General features: G+C 38.1%; 1 protein-coding gene across 1 annotated transcript in view; it reads left to right on the top strand.

Moving 5' to 3' along the window:
* LOC119838822 (diacylglycerol kinase theta) overlaps window positions 1-19,704 on the top strand; it is a 29,911-nt gene extending 10,207 nt beyond the window's left edge. The window contains exons 2-19 of the mRNA XM_038364954.1: window positions 7,303-7,382; window positions 8,547-8,649; window positions 9,869-10,080; window positions 10,418-10,586; window positions 10,692-10,793; window positions 12,166-12,309; window positions 12,724-12,976; window positions 13,378-13,577; window positions 13,834-14,046; window positions 14,391-14,525; window positions 14,726-14,900; window positions 15,231-15,379; window positions 15,968-16,144; window positions 16,263-16,410; window positions 16,679-16,834; window positions 17,134-17,290; window positions 17,838-17,945; window positions 19,510-19,704. Coding sequence (XP_038220882.1) covers window positions 7,303-7,382; window positions 8,547-8,649; window positions 9,869-10,080; window positions 10,418-10,586; window positions 10,692-10,793; window positions 12,166-12,309; window positions 12,724-12,976; window positions 13,378-13,577; window positions 13,834-14,046; window positions 14,391-14,525; window positions 14,726-14,900; window positions 15,231-15,379; window positions 15,968-16,144; window positions 16,263-16,410; window positions 16,679-16,834; window positions 17,134-17,290; window positions 17,838-17,945; window positions 19,510-19,569 — 2,741 coding nt within the window. The 3' untranslated portion in view covers window positions 19,570-19,704. The remainder of the gene's footprint in view (window positions 1-7,302; window positions 7,383-8,546; window positions 8,650-9,868; window positions 10,081-10,417; window positions 10,587-10,691; window positions 10,794-12,165; window positions 12,310-12,723; window positions 12,977-13,377; window positions 13,578-13,833; window positions 14,047-14,390; window positions 14,526-14,725; window positions 14,901-15,230; window positions 15,380-15,967; window positions 16,145-16,262; window positions 16,411-16,678; window positions 16,835-17,133; window positions 17,291-17,837; window positions 17,946-19,509) is intronic.
* The last annotated feature ends 15 nt before the right edge of the window (window positions 19,705-19,719 follow it).

The raw sequence follows: 19,719 nt of genomic DNA, 5'->3' as shown, positions 1-19,719 counted from the left end.
GTAAATATTTTCATAACAAAATGTTTTCAGTATAAACATTAAGTAGTAATAAACATCTATAAATTACATATACCTACTACTATAATATTACAAGAAAAACGAAGTGTTTTTTTTTAAGTTCTAAAACACAATACAATGTAAATAATTATGCAAAATTTTATAAATTCATTAATTTTTACTTTCTTTTATATTATTGAACAAAAAACAAAAGCAACGCTTCATTCCAAATTTAAACTGAAGTCAAAAATGTTTTCTCATAGTATCCTTCCACCTTAATAATTCTTATTCGATAACATGGTGACCTATTTGGCAAATTTGTTAGAAGCGTAAAGAGGCTGATTTTATTTGAAATCTTTATCCACATTTACGGTGTCGCCGTGATCAACCATTTATTAATAGTTTCTCGATCTAACATCTTGAAGATCTCTAGACTACATTTTATTGGGTGCAATTTATCAAAATTGAAGGAGTAATATTCACTTAATAAATATTCTGAGTATTTATAACACTACATAAAAAAATGCAAAGAAATTTCGAAGTGAGAGCTAATTAAAATTAAAAAAGTAGTTGTTTTATAATCACACAATATTTTGAAAATTAACGCGCTTTCTTTTGGCCACGTCATCCCTCATGGCTTTTAATGATTGTGCTTCTTATCATGACTCATATAAAGGACCAGGGAGAGTCCACCCTATACAAATGTTCATAGCTTTCACATCTTTTGGAGATAGTTTAAAAATAGAATGGGATGTTGCCATGTTTTTACTTGTATTATCAGTTGTTCAAAACCGTTTGTTTCTTTTGAGTTTGTATTCAATTTATTTTCTCGATTTTTATTGTGTGGCTATTGTTTTTAGGTAAATTAATGTTTCTGTTTACTGTTATATTTCAGTAGACTATTTCTTATATCTGTCTTGCTTACGCCGCCGTTTACTCCCATAATATTAGAATAATTAACTTATGTTCACATCCAAACAGTTCTAAATAATCCATGCTAATCTATATACACATAATTTACAATTTTAACTCGAAATAGTAATTAGTAACATACATCCACCCTCAATAGCTCAGTTTGTGTAAGTACGTAAAAAACACAAACAATTTTGTACAATTGAGAAGCGAAGACATACATAACGTATCGATAAAGGCCCGGCTCACGTGTTACTGGCCTATATTTAACCGCTCTATTTGGAGCTACTGAATCATTGCCTTAATTAGAGTTATTTTCACACACCATCAAGTTCATATCCGTGTAAACACTTGTAAAGATATCGACGATATGCTTGTGTTTATGGCGCGTTTCTTAAAGTCGAAGAGTGAGGGAATTGTCTATGGTTATTGCGCCAAAATTTGTTTAAAGTTTAGAAGATTATTGAGTTAAGATGACCAGCCCATGCCGTGTCCATTATAGTAATTTATAATGAACTGTTAATATAACATTAAGATATTAACATTAACATTCGTTAGTAGTTAATAATTATAGACATAGATACAGTGAATTATTTAATCGTCCATGAGATAACACTTGAAAGCTGAAGTTCGATCATTCTTCACGCATAACTCCGAATAATGTTTTCAGTTTTTATATGTTGTGTGTTGTGTTGTGTCCGAAGTTACTTCTTAAATTTTAGTTTATATTTCATATTTTTGATGCATTGTTCTCTCATTTATAAATTTTACGTTGCATTTCTATCTTTTAGACATTAAGTTTAGATAATAAAGTAAAATATTGATATTTTGACATAATTGTTGCTAATACGAGGTTAGCAAGATTTGTAGATGTGAGTATTGAATTAGTTAATGGCGTTGGTAATGAGCCAGTGAGGGAGAGGTTGATTGCAGTTTAGCTTATGATCGTAAGAATGCAATTACTGTAGAGTAGACTAATAAAATTGAAATTAATGGAACGAAAGTTGAAAAATGGCTTCAATATATATGTATATATAGAAAATTCATCCTAATAATTAAGAAAAATAAATAAACGAGTAACTGAAATGAAACAAAAATTTATAGAGATGAAAATAACCGTAGAAGACGTTTTCCTAAAATTTACAGAGGTTGACATTTTTACACACACTGATAATAAAAAGATTATTAATCTGTGGCCGAGTTTACCTAAAATACTTAATTCACCTGATGAGCTAAAGCTAGGCAGTACGCCTATAAAAAAATCAAAACAAACTCCACAAATTAGAATGAGGCGTACACGATGCGCGTGAGCAGCTCCCCGCCCGTCTGACGAGGGGTCTGTAGTCCGCGTTTGTATTTGCTTAAGAGTGCACGCGTTGTGACATCCTGAAATAAATACGCTCCGTCATCCTCACAGCAGAGAGATCGCGCTGATATACAACCTCAACCTTTTCCGCAACATAAAATTTCAAAACACCGAGCGTCGATGATTATCAAATAGGCTAATGCCCTCAGACTATTTCCATCTGTTTACTTTGGCAGGGGTGCTACGTTACGTGTGTCATAAACCTGTAATACTATTACCGGATAAATGGATTTGTCAAGGAGAAGTGCGGTAATTTTTTATTATTTTTAAAATGGCAACATCGAGGAGGTGGTGCCGCGCGGACTGCGATGGCGTCTGTACCCGCTCGGCCCCGCCCCGAGGCTATTTAAATATATCGCGATTCGTGACGTATGAACGTCAGAACACCGCTAATACGTTTCCTTGATCCGTCCGCCGGTGCCCTTCCGCGTGCAGAACCTCGTCTTTATTGACAAGCGTGTAAAAATAGCGCCATTTGTTTTGTTTTGAGACGGATGTAAAAGGGCGCGAAACATAAACAATAGTGTTGCTATATATCGTTTCTATTTTGGTCGTGTTTTTGTGGAAATACATCAGTGTTTGATATATGCCAATATTGACAATGTCCTGTGAAAGTTTAGTTTCTCAAGTGTCTACGATATTTTGTTCGGCGCTAAGGAGAGGCGGATGGGTGCTGTGTTCACATAAGTGTGAGTTTTCACCTATTATAGACTAGTTACTACGTATAGAAATTAAAAACTTTTTAGTGGATTTTAAACGCGATTTATTCATTATTATTAACCCGACGTTTCGAACACTTTACAATACCGCGAGTATTGTAAACACAAGAAAATAGTAGTTACTACGTATTTCATAAAATATCATAGGGAAACCAAAACTAATTAACTTATTATATTACGGGTCTCTTTTAAGTCTGTGTATTGCAACTCAGCGTTCCAATAATCAGCATTTTTTGTAGCTTTTTAGTCTTGAATAAAAACAGAAGTAGAATATTTATATTTACCAAAACAATAAACCTTCTTCAAATTGACAAAATTTGACCAAATTAAAACGTGTTTTCACACCGGCTTCCAAAAAAAAAAAATATAATATAGGTTCACCTAGGTAACAAACACAAATAAAATATACTCGAATTAATAACCTCCTCCTTTTTGTGAAGGCGGTTGTAAAATATTTATACGCATGTATAAATTAATTAGGTGCAGTGCAATACAAGAAAAATAAACTATATTAATGTAGTGCTATGCTTTATTATTCTTTTGAAACAATTCTGAGTTTTGAATGTGATACGTTTAAAACTGTTTAAGAGAAAACATAAATTGACACATGCATCAAAACATTGAATACATATTTGAACACTCAATGTTCAACAGTGAGTACGTTCACATATCCTACTATCCTACTTCCTACTAATATTATAAATGCGAAAGTTTGTAAGGATGGGTGCGTTTGTTGCTCTTTCACGTAAAAACTACTGAACCGATTGCAATGAAATTTGGTACGTAGACAGCTGGACAACTGGAATAACATAAAGGCTACTTCTTATCCCGATATTCCTACGGGATACGGATTTACGCGGGTGAAACCGGGGGGCGCAGCTAGTAGTTTATGTGACTGAAAAGCTCTTACTATTTTTCTACTATAATAGATTATTATATACTATATAATAACATTATTAATCTGGTACTATATAAAAAAAAAAACTAAATAAATTAAATTGCTTATTTTATTTCTCTTTCTCTTTCTAAAAGGAATTAGTAAAAATTTTATTGACTAGTTTCTATATTGTGACAAACAAACATAAATTAAAAATTTATTTATGATATAAATTTGCATATTATCGGCCCTACTATTACGTATTTCTGCTATAAACCACGAGTTCATACTCTTGATGCAGCGTGACAAACACATGAAAATATTTCGTTCGGAAGTGTTAGTGTGTGTACATGACTAAGAGCCGATTGTATAACTTCTAAATGTAGCTATTTAGCCTATCTGTCAGTTAAAATAACAAATCTATGAGAATGTATGCTTCAAGGCTACCAGTGATTTCATGGGTCAGCAGCAGTGGTGAAAGTGGCCCGAAAATATGTCCTCCCAATAATCTGTATAAATCGTTATACTAAGAATAGAGTTTATTAGCAATAGAGTTTACAAGCAGTGGTGACTCAGTGGTGAGAACCTCAAAGAGGACTTCAAAATCGATAAGTCGAGGTTCGAGACCGGAGCGAGCGTGCAGGAAATAAATTGATTTTTCAATTTATCTGCACATGTGGATTACATCACCACTGCTTAAACGGTGAAGGTAAACATCGTGAGGAAACCGGCATGTCCAAGAATTAAAAGTTCGACGACATGTGACATCTGCCAACCCGCACTTGGCCAGCGTGGTGGATTATGGCCTAAACCCTCATAGGAGGCCTGTGTTCCAGCAGTGGGAACATATATGGGCTGATGATGATGATGAGAGTTTAAAAGCACAGACCTCAATATTATAATTAGTTAAACTACTTCAGCTGCATCGAATTCAGCTGCAGTCTTTGGAATGTATAGGAAGGAATCTAGTAGCGAATGGTTCCCAAAATTCCTTATGTTTCAGTGATCCGTTCATTCCCATCATTCCTATTCGTGTATTGAATTTTATTTTGAAATTATGTAATGTTTTTGCACATTTCCGAGCTTTTTTTTAATGTTTTGTTTGTGGGTAGGTACTCAGAAGACACAATTTTTGAGTTGAACTTAACTTCATCTTAGTGTGTTTTCTACCCTTCCAATTTAAACAAATTAAATCGTTTGCTCTGAGAAACGTACGCTATGGTCTAAAAAAAACGAAACATTTCAGTGTATTAGTCTGATTTCATGAGAAATATAAAAACACCAATCTATATATATATTATCATAAATTCAAGATCACTAGCACACTGTATTCAGGAAAATGAAAACTGCAAACGGTTTTAAATAAGGAATGTTTTAGTTATTGTAATACTTTAACAATTATGTAAATTTTTTAAAATTTGTAAAATGAATCAATTATTTTAATCAACTCGTTAATATCGTGCTGCATAAAAACCATCGAAAAATTGTGTAGGTAATAATTTAAAAGCTCGAAAAGTCGCTTCTGCGGAAAAGACTCTACAAGAAACTATTCATGACGAACTGCGCCCCGCGGTTTCACCCGCTTAAGTCCGTGTCCCGTAGAAATATCGGGATAAAAATTTGCCTATATGTTATTATAGTTGTTCAGCTATCTACTTACAAAATTTCATTGCAGTCGGTTCAGACACACATCCTTACAAACTTTCGCATTTTCGGACTAGTACAATAATAACTACAATAATATTAGTAGGACAAGTAAGATAGGATAGAATTTGTGAGTTATATATTCTATAACCCATACATTTTACTATCTGAATATTAGTTTATTATATAACTGTTAATGTTATTTATTCAGTGTACAAATTTATCAATAATTATTAGAAAGAACATACATAGGAAAAATGAGCACGCGAGCCCTTTGTTTTTGCGTAGTCTTCAAGATTGTTGATGATAAATATTATAGTTTTAATTTAACAGCAGTCTACAAAACTTTAAGTTTGTTTGTACGTTCTATTAAGAGATATTAAGGTTTTTTTAAATGATAGTGACGGATCCAAAGAAAAAAGTAAAAAAATATACACGGTCAACAAGTTACGACAGACCTATACAATAACATTTTGTTTAAATGTGATCTCCTTTCACCTTTATCACGTGTAATATCATATTATAACTACAACAGATATTTTTTTTTCAGATTGATATATCAAATTTTTGGCTTATAAGCCTCTTTGATAAATATCATTACAAATAAATAAATTCTTACTATAACTAAACCATATCATGTTTTTCTTTCTCAAAACATTAACTCGATAAATAAAAACGGATGCAACAATATATTCTATTCAAGAATAATAACTAAGTTCAATTTTTAAGGAGTTCAAGGATTCTAATTTTAAAAGCAATTGCGTCATTAGAAAATCTGTTTATACTATAGACAAGTATTCCAATTTTAAAAGTTGTTCCTTCTAAGGTAAAGCTACTTTATACAAGAGGCTAATAAATGTCGATTAGTTGGATGGAATGACTGAGTATGTTCACGGGATGGGGCATGCGCGCCGCTATTGATCCTCCGGGATGACCGCGCACTACCCACCTCTTATTTGTCTACGCTCTGATTCTGATCTTGTCTATGCTCTCGATTAAGATGTAACTGTAAATTATGTAAGGGATGGAGTACGTTTTTGTTATTATGTCATGATTAGGTTTTACATTTTGTTTTCTTTTTTTATGTTATTATTAATGTAGCATTTTCATATATTTTCATTGTTATTTAACGCTAATATTACTTTGCCATTATCGATTACTGTCGCAAATGGAAGCTTTAATCATTCTATCTAGTATTCTAATATTCTATGTGTTCATATACCCTTTACGATACGCTACGATATGATAACCTTTATTGTTAAAATTAGGCAAATGAACAAGTCTTAATCCTTACTAATACTAAAACTATTCAAATACGAAGAGTGCTTTCCTTTATTTGTCTCATCAATCCTTCCTTAATCCCTTTCCAATTTGAAGTCGGCAATCCATTTGTAGAGACGTAAGACCTGCAATCGACCTAACGCATCTCCAAATGTTCATGGGCGGTGGTAGTGGTTACTATCAGGCGACCCATCAGCTCCACTGCCGACTGTGACTTAAAAAAAAATACGTAATATCATAACTCGTAATCCTGTCATAAATATACAAAACAAACTGCTTTTTTTATATTACAGTCGGCAATGGAGCTGGTGGTACGCCTGATGTCTTATATATGAGTGAACTATGTGAACATAACGACATTAGATTACTATTTTAATCTACCATAGAATAAATAAAAGTATAGATTTATATATACTAAGCATCGTTCCAAATAGAATCCAAGTTTCTACCGCCCCTTACGTCATGCATCCTCATTAGCATACTAATAGAGCCAATTTATATTTCAGTGTGCAACTTCATAGTGCACGAGCGATGCGTGGGGCAGGTTGTGACGCCGTGCTGTGGGGTGGCGCCGAGCCTCATCAAGGTACTGTAGAAATATGTGTTACCAGCTGTGTCCCGCGGTTTTAACCCCCTAGTACCATTGGAGAAATCTTTTCAAAGCTATATAAAAACCGCCGAAAAACAAGTGAAATAACCTCTTTTTCCCACCAGAGCTTTCCTTAATTTACATGGGACCAATATCGACCCTATCCAATAATTATTATAATCATCCTAATCTGTCAAAAGTTGCGCATGGTCGTACATATAAAAAATATAATCTACTTTCGAACTACCTTCGTTTTTCGCCAGTTAAAAATAAAAATTAGTTCGCGTGCTTTACGATTCCCTTGTTATACCCGTATATGCTCAACCACCCTTAATGTAATTGATAGCTCTTCGAATAACACGCACTCTAGGGATAGCAGACGATGGGTGGACATGGAAACATTAATATTGCTAATAGGGTTTTATTTATATTATGGTTAACAATTTAAAAATAGGTTTTTAAAATATGATAGTCGATAACTACACGCAATAAGAGAAAAAATGTCTGTTTTCTCTGATCGATTTTCAGTGCTTATTCTTCGAAGTTAAGTATTTATGAGCGTAATGTCATGAGCGTATGACACTAGGTTATTCTAGTATTTATTAGCAAATACATATTACCAATTCACTTTTTGTTTGCCGATGCCAGTGAAATTATACCATAGAGGAATCAATGAAAAGTTCATGCATACAATTTTTAAGGTAACTCTCAGGTCAAGTGCTTTCAATTCAATTTTTTGTACTGGTTTGAGTCCCGTTATATTAATATTTAGAGTTACAATAGCTCACCAATATAATATAAATATAATTTAAACAGGCGTAGTTATAATTCACTGTCTCTACAACAAAGTCGCTTTCTGTTGAAAGGGAAAAGAAACACTTACTTATCGCTTACTAGCAGTCCGCCCCGGCTTCGCCCGTGGTACATATATAGCCTATAATCTTCCTCAATAAATGGGCTGTCTAACACTGAAAGAATTTATCAAATCGGACCAGTACTTCCTGAGATTAGTGCGTTCAAACAAACAAACTCTTCAGCCTTATAATATTAGTATTGATTAGTATTAGCATATATATAGTATATGAGTGATCTCCGCTAGACAACCGTTGATCAGATTTATTCACTAATAACACAGTTTTTATAATACGTTTGTCCCCACAGAACCCGGTCGCTCACTGCTGGTCAGAGCCGACACACCACAAGCGCAAGTTTTGTACGGTGTGTCGAAAACGGCTCGATGAATTACCAGCACTACATTGTATGAGTAAGTATATGTTTTTTTTTTGTTATCTGTGTGAGTATTGTCACAGATAATATATTACTAGGCAGTGTTCAAATTTATAACCGTCAGTTGAAACTATAAATTACTAGTGCCTTTTACACTGCTCGTGCACATTGCGTGATGTTAATATATTTGTATAGTTATTTATATTTGTCTGTTTAGGATTTAAATATGTCACAGGTAGAATACAATTGAAAATATGGAAAAGCTTTTGCCTGCGGCTTCGCGTTCGATTTATCTAAACTATTCTCGAGTCCACTTAAACGCACACAAACAATTTCTTAAAAATCGTACCAGCCAGAAAAGTTCCCTGAAAGGCACATTCACGGAAAAAATGTATCAATTATTATTTTAATATAAATGTTATTACATTATCAATTATTATTTTATTACATTTTTTATAGAAAACTCTGAACTCTGCATACCGCCCGCATGAAACGGTGATTTAATCATGTAATATTTTACTATTATTACACATGCTCACATATTGCTAGATTGAATATATGTGTGTAATGGCTATAGTTATTGATAATAGATTTTATAGATTATTCATAGAAAAAAGAAGCTTTCATTTTCCTGTGGATCTTTATTAGTTTATAAAAATTAAAACGCTATAAGTCGCGTGTAAGTCATATTTTGAACAGAATATAGCACTTTTAATTTGTAACTGTAATGTGAGGAACACATTGCAATTTAAACAAAAATTTAGAATAAGTCCAAATACCGAACTACTCTACTGAATTAATGTGTTGACAAACAACAACGCCAACTCATGATGAACCAAAATTCTACAGTACTGTTTAATTAATATGTACAGCTAGAGTATACAAATAGAGAAGACTGCAATCATACAAACTTAGCATACATAATTGTATAAATAGCTAAAGCTAGTAACACATCACACGTTAACAAAGAATAGAAGCGTGAGCTGTCCAGTATTGAGTACGTATTTAATTCTCACTTACAATATTTTCCAATATCCTTTGCCGGATAAAGTTGACTTGCGCCCAGTATAATCCTTCTACAGCTACACAGCTAACTTCAATCCGATCATTAGATACGAATAGCGAGGCTAACATGTACATTTTACAGCATTTTAGCGCGTACACACACACGATCGCGTTTGAAATTTTCCTTATTATTCACTTCGCTATTGGCACGAATGTGTAAATGCGATATAACGGTTATTCATTATATCCAGTATGCGAATACTACGTCCACGGGGAATGCGTGGACTTCGCTGCGGCGGACTGCAAGGAGAACGCGACGTACTGCGCCGGCAGCGAGCCGCGGCACGTGCACCACTGGCGCGAGGGCAACCTGCCGGCCAACTCCAAGTGCGCGGCGTGCCGGCGCGCCTGCTGGTCGGCGGAGTGCCTCACCGGCTACCGCTGCGAGTGGTGCGGCAGTACTGTGAGTACCTGAGTACTCTCTTGTGATGCATTTGCAGGCAGGTCCAGCGATGAGACCACAGCGGTACCGGCTAAACCACTTTCTTCTTTTTGAGCAGGGATTTCGATTGTTTATTGTATAAGTCTCTTACGCCTGATAAAAAAAATTAGTATAATATCAATTAATTTAGGTGAATACAAATAAATACATATACCTATATCTAAATCACTGCAAGACTCTTTAAACACATTTAACATATATGACTTACAACTTATAACAGACGTAAAAAAGTATGAGGTTAAAAGGCAGCTGTATAGAAAAAGTTTTCCACAACCTAAAATACTGTGACGATGCGCAGTGCCACGCCGGCTGCCGCGCGCTAATCCCGGAAGAATGCAACTTTGGCACGCTGCAGCCGATCTTCCTGCCGCCGTCCGCGGTGTCCATCCCGCGGACGGAGGTGCCGATGGAAGCGATCATCGGAGTGCACGTGCGCCCGCCGCCGTCGCAGCGCGACTTCGGATGCCGTAAGTGTTCCTCAGTGCGCTCCGGTCCCGCACATGTGCGCTCGGCGCGCACATGGGCGGGCACGTGGGCGAGGGTAAAGCGTGAGGTGAGGTTGTGTTGGGCAGCGCGGCGGCGTTGGGCGCCGAGCCGGCTGGTGACGCTGGCGCGCCGCCTGCTGCCGGCCGCCTGCAGCCCGCATGCCGGCGCCTCTCCGCCCTACTCCAGAGGTATGGCTCTTCTGTTGCTGTGTTCGCACCTCGCCCTTGGGAATCCTCCAAGCAAATATGTTTAATTGTCGTTACATTTACTGTGATTAATTTTTCTCTTATTCGTTTTAAAATAGCAGATGATACAGAAAATTAGGCAGTGTGGTCAATTTATTAAGAAGAACAGGTCACTTAATAAGCTAAAATGAAATGTTTTGTCTGTGTGACTGGGTAACTAGTTGATGCTTTAGCAAATTGAAACCTAGATACAGTGAGTTCGTACTCACTATCTATTGGCTTATGTCGTCATAAGAACAATAAAAGTTACCGATCTATGGTTTTCTTGAAAAAGAGGATCTTCCCAGGGAGCAAGATGACGGTGTCGCCTCTGCATGTGTTTGCTCTATCAGCTATAGATCTTGTTGCTCTCATACTTGTCCTAGATCTGCATGCCGCTAGAGCTTTCCTAAACACATCACATGGTCATAACAACGTTCATTTCAATAGATACAGTCAAAGTTACATGACATAGCTGTAAATAACAAGTCAACTTAATTGGAAAAAACAATTCGTGCAAGAATAAAATAAATGGAATTAAATTTCAATTAGTACTTTTCTGACACATCATAGTGAACTATATTATGAATATTTAGCTCACTTCCTACTTTCATGATCACATTTCGACAGCCCCCAATTCACTAGGCTCTATAACTAAGTAGATCCACTTTACATTTTTAAATTATTTTGGCACGGCGAGTACGGGTCAGGGTACTCAGTATCCCAACTGCAAAGGTAACACACACACATGTGCATTGCTGTTAACATTTCGGTGTTGTATGTGTTAAATATGACTAAACTGTGTTGCTATATTTGTACTGACTAAATTTAGCAAATAACACACTCTAGATTTTGTTGGTGTTCTAAATTGACATTAAACTATTATATAAATAAAAACTGAAACTTTTCTAAAGATACGATTTAAATGTAGTTGAATATAAAAGTCCTTTTTGGCTTTTTATGTTCAGTAGAATCATAGAAATATAAAAATGATAAAGACAGTAGCATGTAAGCATGGGATTTTAGGGGATTTTATAGAATCTAGATGTACATTTATTTTAGAAGGCATCTGTTCCACCAATATATGTTTACTTGTATTGGTCACAAAACAGGGTAAAGCTATAGAATGTACTTACACTTTTAAAATTTTCTTTGAATAATAGTATGTTAGTACAGTCTAATCCATTTTGTCAAAAAATATGTTTTCCCTAGTCAATCAAAATACCGTTACCGCACCTAACTAATTTAAGGACACCGTCAAAAGGTACACCTTTTTGATCTAGGAGATCTTATTCGGGGTGTTGGGGGGCGAAAGCAATGTTCTGGGGTGTTGCAGCTCGAAGCGTGAGTGAGGAGTTCAGCTCGGGCTGCGAGGGCCGCTCGGGCTCCGGCGGCGGTTCCACGGGCGCTCCCGCAGACCAGGACCATAGGCCTGACCATAAACAACATAGAGACCGCACACCGGATGATAGAGATGAAGGTTGGTGACATTATAAGTTTTGTATCATTTGGTTAATATAAGATCAATTCCTTTAAGTGCTCAACTTTTTACAAAATTAATTATTATATCATAGCATATAATACGGACTATTTACGAGAATAAAACAATAAATTAGCCAGAAAACATCTTGTTTTCATCATTTTCACATTGTCATACTTTTCTCTCAATTATTATAAGTGGTGAAAATTTTTGTTTTAAATTTTCCGATAATTATTTTGATGACACTTTATTTTGTAGCCAGTTTAAATTAAAGTTAATCTATCGTGGGGAGCATACTAATTTTCTCGATATAAACCTAATGATTGAAGGGATGACCACTACTACATGTCATAAAAGTATTAACCACAAATGCTAGCACTATAGTCATGACCTAAAACCCACATCAATCAACAGAAGTCGTAAAAGTATACGACGGCGAAGCAGCCTGGTCGCGTCGCTTGTACCGGCCGGTGGTAGTGGGCCGCAACTGGAGCGAACGCGAGCTCGTGGCAGCGGCTCTCCGCGCGTTCCACGTGGCGCGGGACCCGGAGCAGTTCGAGCTGACGGACGCGCTCGCGGGAGACGAGCCGCCGCTGAAGGACCCCACCCCGCTCGCTAGAGTCACCCGCTTGCCGAATAAGCGACCAGCTTTGTTCTTGCGCTTCAAGTGAGTATGCTTTATCGGGGTGTTTGCAGGAATATTGTGGTCAAGTGTATATCGAACATCCTATCCTATTAATATTATTTGTAAGGATGTGTGGTGTTTGTTGCTCTTTCACGCAGAAACTACTGAACCTATTGCAATGAAATTTGGTACGTAGACAGCTGAACATCTGGAATAATAGGCAACTTTTTATCCCGATATTCCTACGGGATACAGACTTACGCGGGTGAAACCGCGGGGCGCAGCTAGTCCAATATATAATTGATCAATGAAAAAATATCTATATATTTCACGCCGGAATAAGTCATATTGCAAAATGAGTGTAATGGTTTTTTTTTCTCCCTCGGGAAAAAAATTGGTTTTGAGAAAATGCTCTAAAATAACCCCGTTCTTTTCTTCTGAAGGGAACCGGAAACAGGCGGCGGTGAGGTCCGCGTGTACCCCGGGCGCGTGGCGGGCGCGGGCGATGCGTTCGTTACCGTCACCTGCTCCGGAGACGACTCCGTGGCAGATCTCATGGCGTACGCCTTAGAGCGGTTTGGCCTTGATCCAGCTAGAGCCACGCAGGACTATCGCTGCTCGGAGATCTTGCTTGATCGAGGAGGTTAGATATCGAAGACTTGTTGTGTGTTTATAATGTATATTTTCAATTCTTTTTGAATTAAAATCATTATGATCGAGGGAAATTATCATTAAGAAAAATATAATTTGTAACTATTCCAAAAGCTCAGTAAGCAGGAAGTCTTATTTCCAAAGCTTAAGAAAATATTTCGATAGCTCTAAGCAAGACTAATCTTCAGACGTATACACGATTTGCCAAAGCTTTGAGCCAGTAAGATCAATAACCTTTTCAACGCCAGTATCGGAGCGCGTGCTGGAGGAGGACGAGCGGCCGTGGCGCATCCTGGTGCGGCTGGCGCGCGACTCCGTGCGGCGCATGGAGCTGGCGCGCTTCTACCTGCAGCCGCGCCGCGACCCGCACGGGCCCACGCTCGCGCTCTTCGTGGCCTCGCTGCCCGCCGGCCTCTCCGAGCGGAACTACGAGACCATCCTGGTCGAGTTCTTGGGCGCCGGTGAGCATGCCCCACTAATTACTAGTAACCTAGCCTAGGTCGATAGGTGTGGGACATATTTGGGTTGGAATGGAGGACTGAACGTTGGTTTTGTATGGGGTAAAGATTATGTTGGTCGAGTTGCTGGTAGGTAGTGAGTGGTAGGTTCTTAGTGTCGTGTGAGGAAATATTGAGAAGTTGTTGCAGTAGATGCAGTTTTTATCAGTGTTTTCGCCTGGTGTGAAAAGATTTGAATAATGATTCTATATTTAACAGTTTTCAGATGAACGACAAATTCCAGTTATAAAAAATTGTCAATAAAGTCAATCAAAACCGATAGACAATAATTTCCCACGTTGTTGCAGATAACAAGTTCACATCAATCGGACCGATCTATTACGAGTACGGCTCAATGGTGATCACATATGAAGACGCGAGTAAGGCTGTGCGCGCGCTCTACGCGCTCAGAGAGGCTAAATATGAAGATAAACATTTGTTAGGTATATTGCTATACAGAAATAACTCTAACACTACTAAAAGATCTAATAAAGTGTATAAATATTGGATTTCTTTCGTTTTTGGCATTGGTTTTCTTAAATAGAATGTTTTTATCATTATCATATGTCATAAACTAATTATCTCTTATAAAAACCTATGATCTATACCTATGTTTTGATATTAACCCGACTCCCTGTACCAGTGATGCTGCTCCCAAGCATCGAGCCCTCCATGGTCCCCTCGGACGTGAAGCCGCTGCTGGTGTTCGTGAACGTGAAGTCCGGTGGGTGCCAGGGGCTCGAGCTGATCTCGTCCTTCCGCAAACTCCTCAACCCTTACCAGGTGTTCGACCTGGAGAACGGCGGACCTTTGCCTGGGTGAGTCAATACCATACACCACACAAATAGCTCTATCAATTCCAGCTCTATATAATCAACTTTGCTTTGTGATTATAATATAATATAATACTATATATTATTTTCTGAACTTATAGAACCTTAAATATATCCATACAAACGACCATGCTGTATATACAACACTTTTCTCAATTCTGCCCCATCGTTATTTTAGGGCACTTCTTCAATTTTTAGTAATAATTCCATTAATCTCTTTCCTAGCACTCTGTACCTAAAAAAAACCTAAAATGTCTCAACTCAAACAAGCTGGAAGGTGTACTCCAATAATAATTCCACTATCCTCTCCAAAAGGCTGTACGTGTTTCGCCACATCCCCAACTACAAGATCCTGGTGTGCGGCGGCGACGGCACCATCGGCTGGGTGCTGCAGTGCCTCGACAACGTGGGGCAGGACTCGCAGTGCTCCAACCCGCCCTGCGCCATTGTTCCGCTTGGCACTGGTGAGATGTGCTTTAGTGAAAACAGTATTTTTAATCTAATAAGAAACATTATATTTACATAATAGTTGAAAAACTGATATAAAAATAGTACACAAATGATTCCTCTTTATTGTATTGTTAAAACTCTAAACTAATATTATAATGAGGAAACATTTGTTTTTGTTGTATTTATTTTAGTCTTTGTGTGTATAACACAAAGACTACTGATCGATTTCAAAAATTCTTTCACCATTACAAAACTGCATCAATCAGTGACATGGGCTACATATCTACCCCCGCCGAAGCCGCGGCGGACCCTTAGTTAAATATATTTTATAGTTCAATTACGAAAGAATAAATAAAATTAAATGATACTTCATGGTATCTTCTGCTCTAGCTTTAAGTCTATGGTATGCTCACAGCCTCTCCTCAATATCACAGAGCCACAGTTGACACAGTTGTTATAGCACTACACATAACAGTTCCAGATCTTCACTTACAACAAAGCGCAGTTGTATAAATAAAGGTTTCCAAACCTTCAGTCAATCCGCAAGTTAAAGCTCATAATTAAACAGCAGTTAGTCCTAACCAAATAACGTATTTGGTCAGGTAACGACCTGGCCCGCGTGCTGCGCTGGGGCTCGGGCTACACGGGCTGCGAAGACCCGCTGTCCCTGCTGCGTGACGTCATCGACGCGGAGGAGATCCGCCTGGACCGCTGGACCGTGGTCTTCCACCCGGAGGACAAGCAGGACGAGCCCAAGGAGCTTACTAAGCAGCTGCCCGGTAATTATGAAGTCAAAACTAAGGATAAAAGAAAAATAAAGAAATGTTTGTAATATATTACATAGAGACAATAAATAATTATAAAAATTAAAATATAATGCTATTAATCTATCGACAGTATTCACATGCGCCGGGCTCGGCTCCCAGAGTGAGGACAACTCGCAAATCCTAGTCATGAACAACTATTTCGGTATTGGTATTGACGCTGATCTCTGTCTGGACTTCCACAACGCGAGGGAGGAGAACCCGAATAAGTTTAATAGCAGGTGAGAAAAAGTACCAAAACTTTGTGAAACTTTTTCAGCTTCTGATCTTAGATTTTACCATACGATTTAAGTAAGAATAGGAATGTCAATGGCTTTTAATTTTTGTATATCTACGTTTTATTTTGTTGAGTCAGAGTTGTCTTTTGGAGAAACTACGTACGTCATAGTTTAAAATCCGTTAAAAACTCTTATTTCTAAACATATGCATGCTAGATTTTGACCACTATGACTTGGCCTGTATAATATAAATTATTAACTATTTTATCAGGTTACGCAACAAAGGCGTGTACGTGAAGATGGGTCTCCGCAAAATGGTGGGACGTAAGATGTGCAAGGACCTGCACAAGGCGGTCAAGCTGGAGGTGGACGGCAAACCCGTCGATCTTCCCGCGGTTGAGGGCATCATCATCTTGAACATTCTTAGGTATTCAGATCATAAAGGATTTTAGGATTGCTAGTTGAGGGTCGATCGGTTTTTAAACATTTTTCTATTTTTCAGGCATAATTATATTTTTTAGTAATCGCGTTAGACTAGATTGTCAATCCCCTAAATACCGACTAGATTGATCTTTCCTCTAAATCCCAAATATTGAAAGTAAATGGACGATTTCACCTACCTATAACATCTAAAAATTCTCTTTCTGACGTTTAAACTGGTAAAATAGTTTCAGCGATTATTTACAACCAGTTTCAGTTCTAGTATTAACAGTACTGACGTTCCAGCTGGGGCTCCGGGGCCAACCCGTGGGGCCCGGAGAAGGACGACCAGTTCAACAAGCCCAACCACTGGGACGGGATGCTGGAGGTGGTGGGCGTCACCGGCGTCGTGCATCTCGGACAAATACAGTCCGGCTTGCGTGGCGCCATGCGTATCGCTCAGGTATTATAACTCACACCCTGACACTAAAACTTTATAACTCACACCATGACACCACTTTATACTTATCACACTGTTCATGGAACTTCATAACATTTTACACACCTCACACTTGTCACACTGTTATTCTAATTTCATAACTTTTTACACACTTCACACTTGTCACATTGTTTATATGTTATTTCACAACCTTTTACGCTTCACATTTTTCACACCCATCACACAACAGAAATAAATGAAAATTAGGCACATATATGCCTTTTAATTTTCATACCACATCAATTACCCACGTGTAGGATGATGATATTACAAAGCCTTCCTGAATGGACTATACATTACAATTTTTCAATTCGAACCTGTAATTTCCGAGATTCCGAGAAAAAACGTTTTCCCAAAGAATCTTCCGAAGTATCCAGTCCTTGCACAATCAGCGAATACATACTTAGATTCATATCATCATAATCATAAACGCATAGGCATCATTTCCAATTTATTTTGCAATGATTCAACATACAATATAGTATGCTCGAAAGTAAACGTACGTTTCCAGGGCGGGCACATAAAGATCAATCTGAAGAGCGAGATCCCCGTGCAGGTGGACGGCGAGCCCTGGGTGGCCGCGCCCAGCGAGGTCGTCGTGCTCAAGTCCGCGCTCAAGGTAACCACTCGACCACCTCACACTTCGCTCGCTTTCGTGTGCACTTTGACCGTACGCCTGCTTAAAGTCTTCTTTGTGAAACAAATATTAGAATTCCATATTATAAAATGATTTGACAAAATAACGCCAGAGCGCGTCTTTTCTAACTATATCTGTCTATATTATTAATAGCTCTTTATCTCAATACTATACTTTCTATATTTCCACTCGTCTTCACCCGGTGCGAGATATAGAATTTTTTATTATGACCTCACTTAACAATGATACTGTGTCTTATATGTCTTCGTAAAGTAGTTTCACCATACACCTGTGACTTAATAACCCTGAATTTCAACCTTAATTTCACTTCTATTTCGTGCACAATAAAGTGCTCTATTCTATGGTGAAGCTATTGCTTTTGATCACACGCCACGCCCAGATGCATGCTCGCTTGTCTTGTACGAATCGAGATACTTTCTAAAACACTTCTGCTATATCAGAATCTGTATTTTCACACGGGCAGGCACGTGCTGGAAAACATTTGATGGTCTGCTTGTCTATGGGCGTTATATGTCTATGGTTAATGTTCTACTGGACCCAAAGCCAAACCGCTTGCACGAGACAACGCTGCGCTCGCGTTTTCACTGTCGAGGCAGCGCCGAAATGCTTCCCAATTTGTTTATGTTACTGTAACACAGGGGACTTACAATTTGTTTAATTTGTTATTATCTTTTTCCCATACGTGTAAATGACCCCGTTATGATAATTGTCATTTGCTTATAGTAACATAATTTCATCGACATTTTTGGAGCACCGCGACACACGCGGCCTTTTTAGTACACCTCATTATAAAAATATAACTTTTATCGTTTGTTTGATTTAAAGCACATAATACGAGTACTGTGGGTATATGTTGATACAATTGCAAGAAGGACTTTCAAAGTGGAGTCAAGATCATAAAGCCTTGAAATTTTAATCAGCTTTAAGTAAAAATAGACTTCAATGTATTATGTGGTTTAATTCACGTCGCTGGTCACAGCCCCGTGTCGGCGCTGCTCAAAGGACTCGCTTTGATCGTGCGTTGTTTATGTATGCTCAGTGAAAACGCGGTCGTCGCTCTTCGATATACGTTACAAAATTATTGTTTCTCTCGATTTTGATTGGCTGTATTACCGAGCACGGGACTTTGCGTCGTCTACGAGATTCTATACACTTTAAATTGGATGAGATATTTTAATAAGAGCTATTAAAGAATTCTGTCCACTTTAAATAAGATACATTCAAATTAAAATCAAAAGCTTAATATAGACAAATAAATTAAACATCTCGTTCCAAACGATATACCGATCTCACAACCGGAACTCAACTTTAAGACGCTTTTAACCATATATTTAATTCTACGTACTTTCTAAATTTGTCAGTCTGTCAGATAGACCTATTTTGTAAAAATCTTAAAAAATGCAAAATAACATCCTTAAAAAATGCAAAGTAACGTCATAAAGTTGAGTGCGGTTGCGCGTCGAAGGCGTAGCGTAGACGCGCAAAGTCCTGCGTGCGCGCATCGCTGAGCGGGTGTGTGTGACAGGCGACGATGCTAAAGAAGACGAAGCGCGGGTCGGGCGCGGGCCCGGCGGCGGGCCCGTGACGCCGGCCCGGCTCAGCGGCGCGCTGCCCGCAGGCCACCATGCTGAAGAAGCGCGCCAAGATGCGGCGGCGCAGCACGGAGCCCGCGCTCCCCGCGCCCGCCGCCCCCGCCGCCCCCGCCGCCGGCGCACCCGCGCCCTTCGCCCCCGCC

Source organism: Zerene cesonia, chromosome 3 (genome assembly GCF_012273895.1).
Source record: "Zerene cesonia ecotype Mississippi chromosome 3, Zerene_cesonia_1.1, whole genome shotgun sequence".
In the NCBI taxonomy this organism is placed as follows: domain Eukaryota; kingdom Metazoa; phylum Arthropoda; class Insecta; order Lepidoptera; family Pieridae; genus Zerene; species Zerene cesonia.
This window is presented reverse-complemented; position numbering and strand designations above follow the sequence as displayed.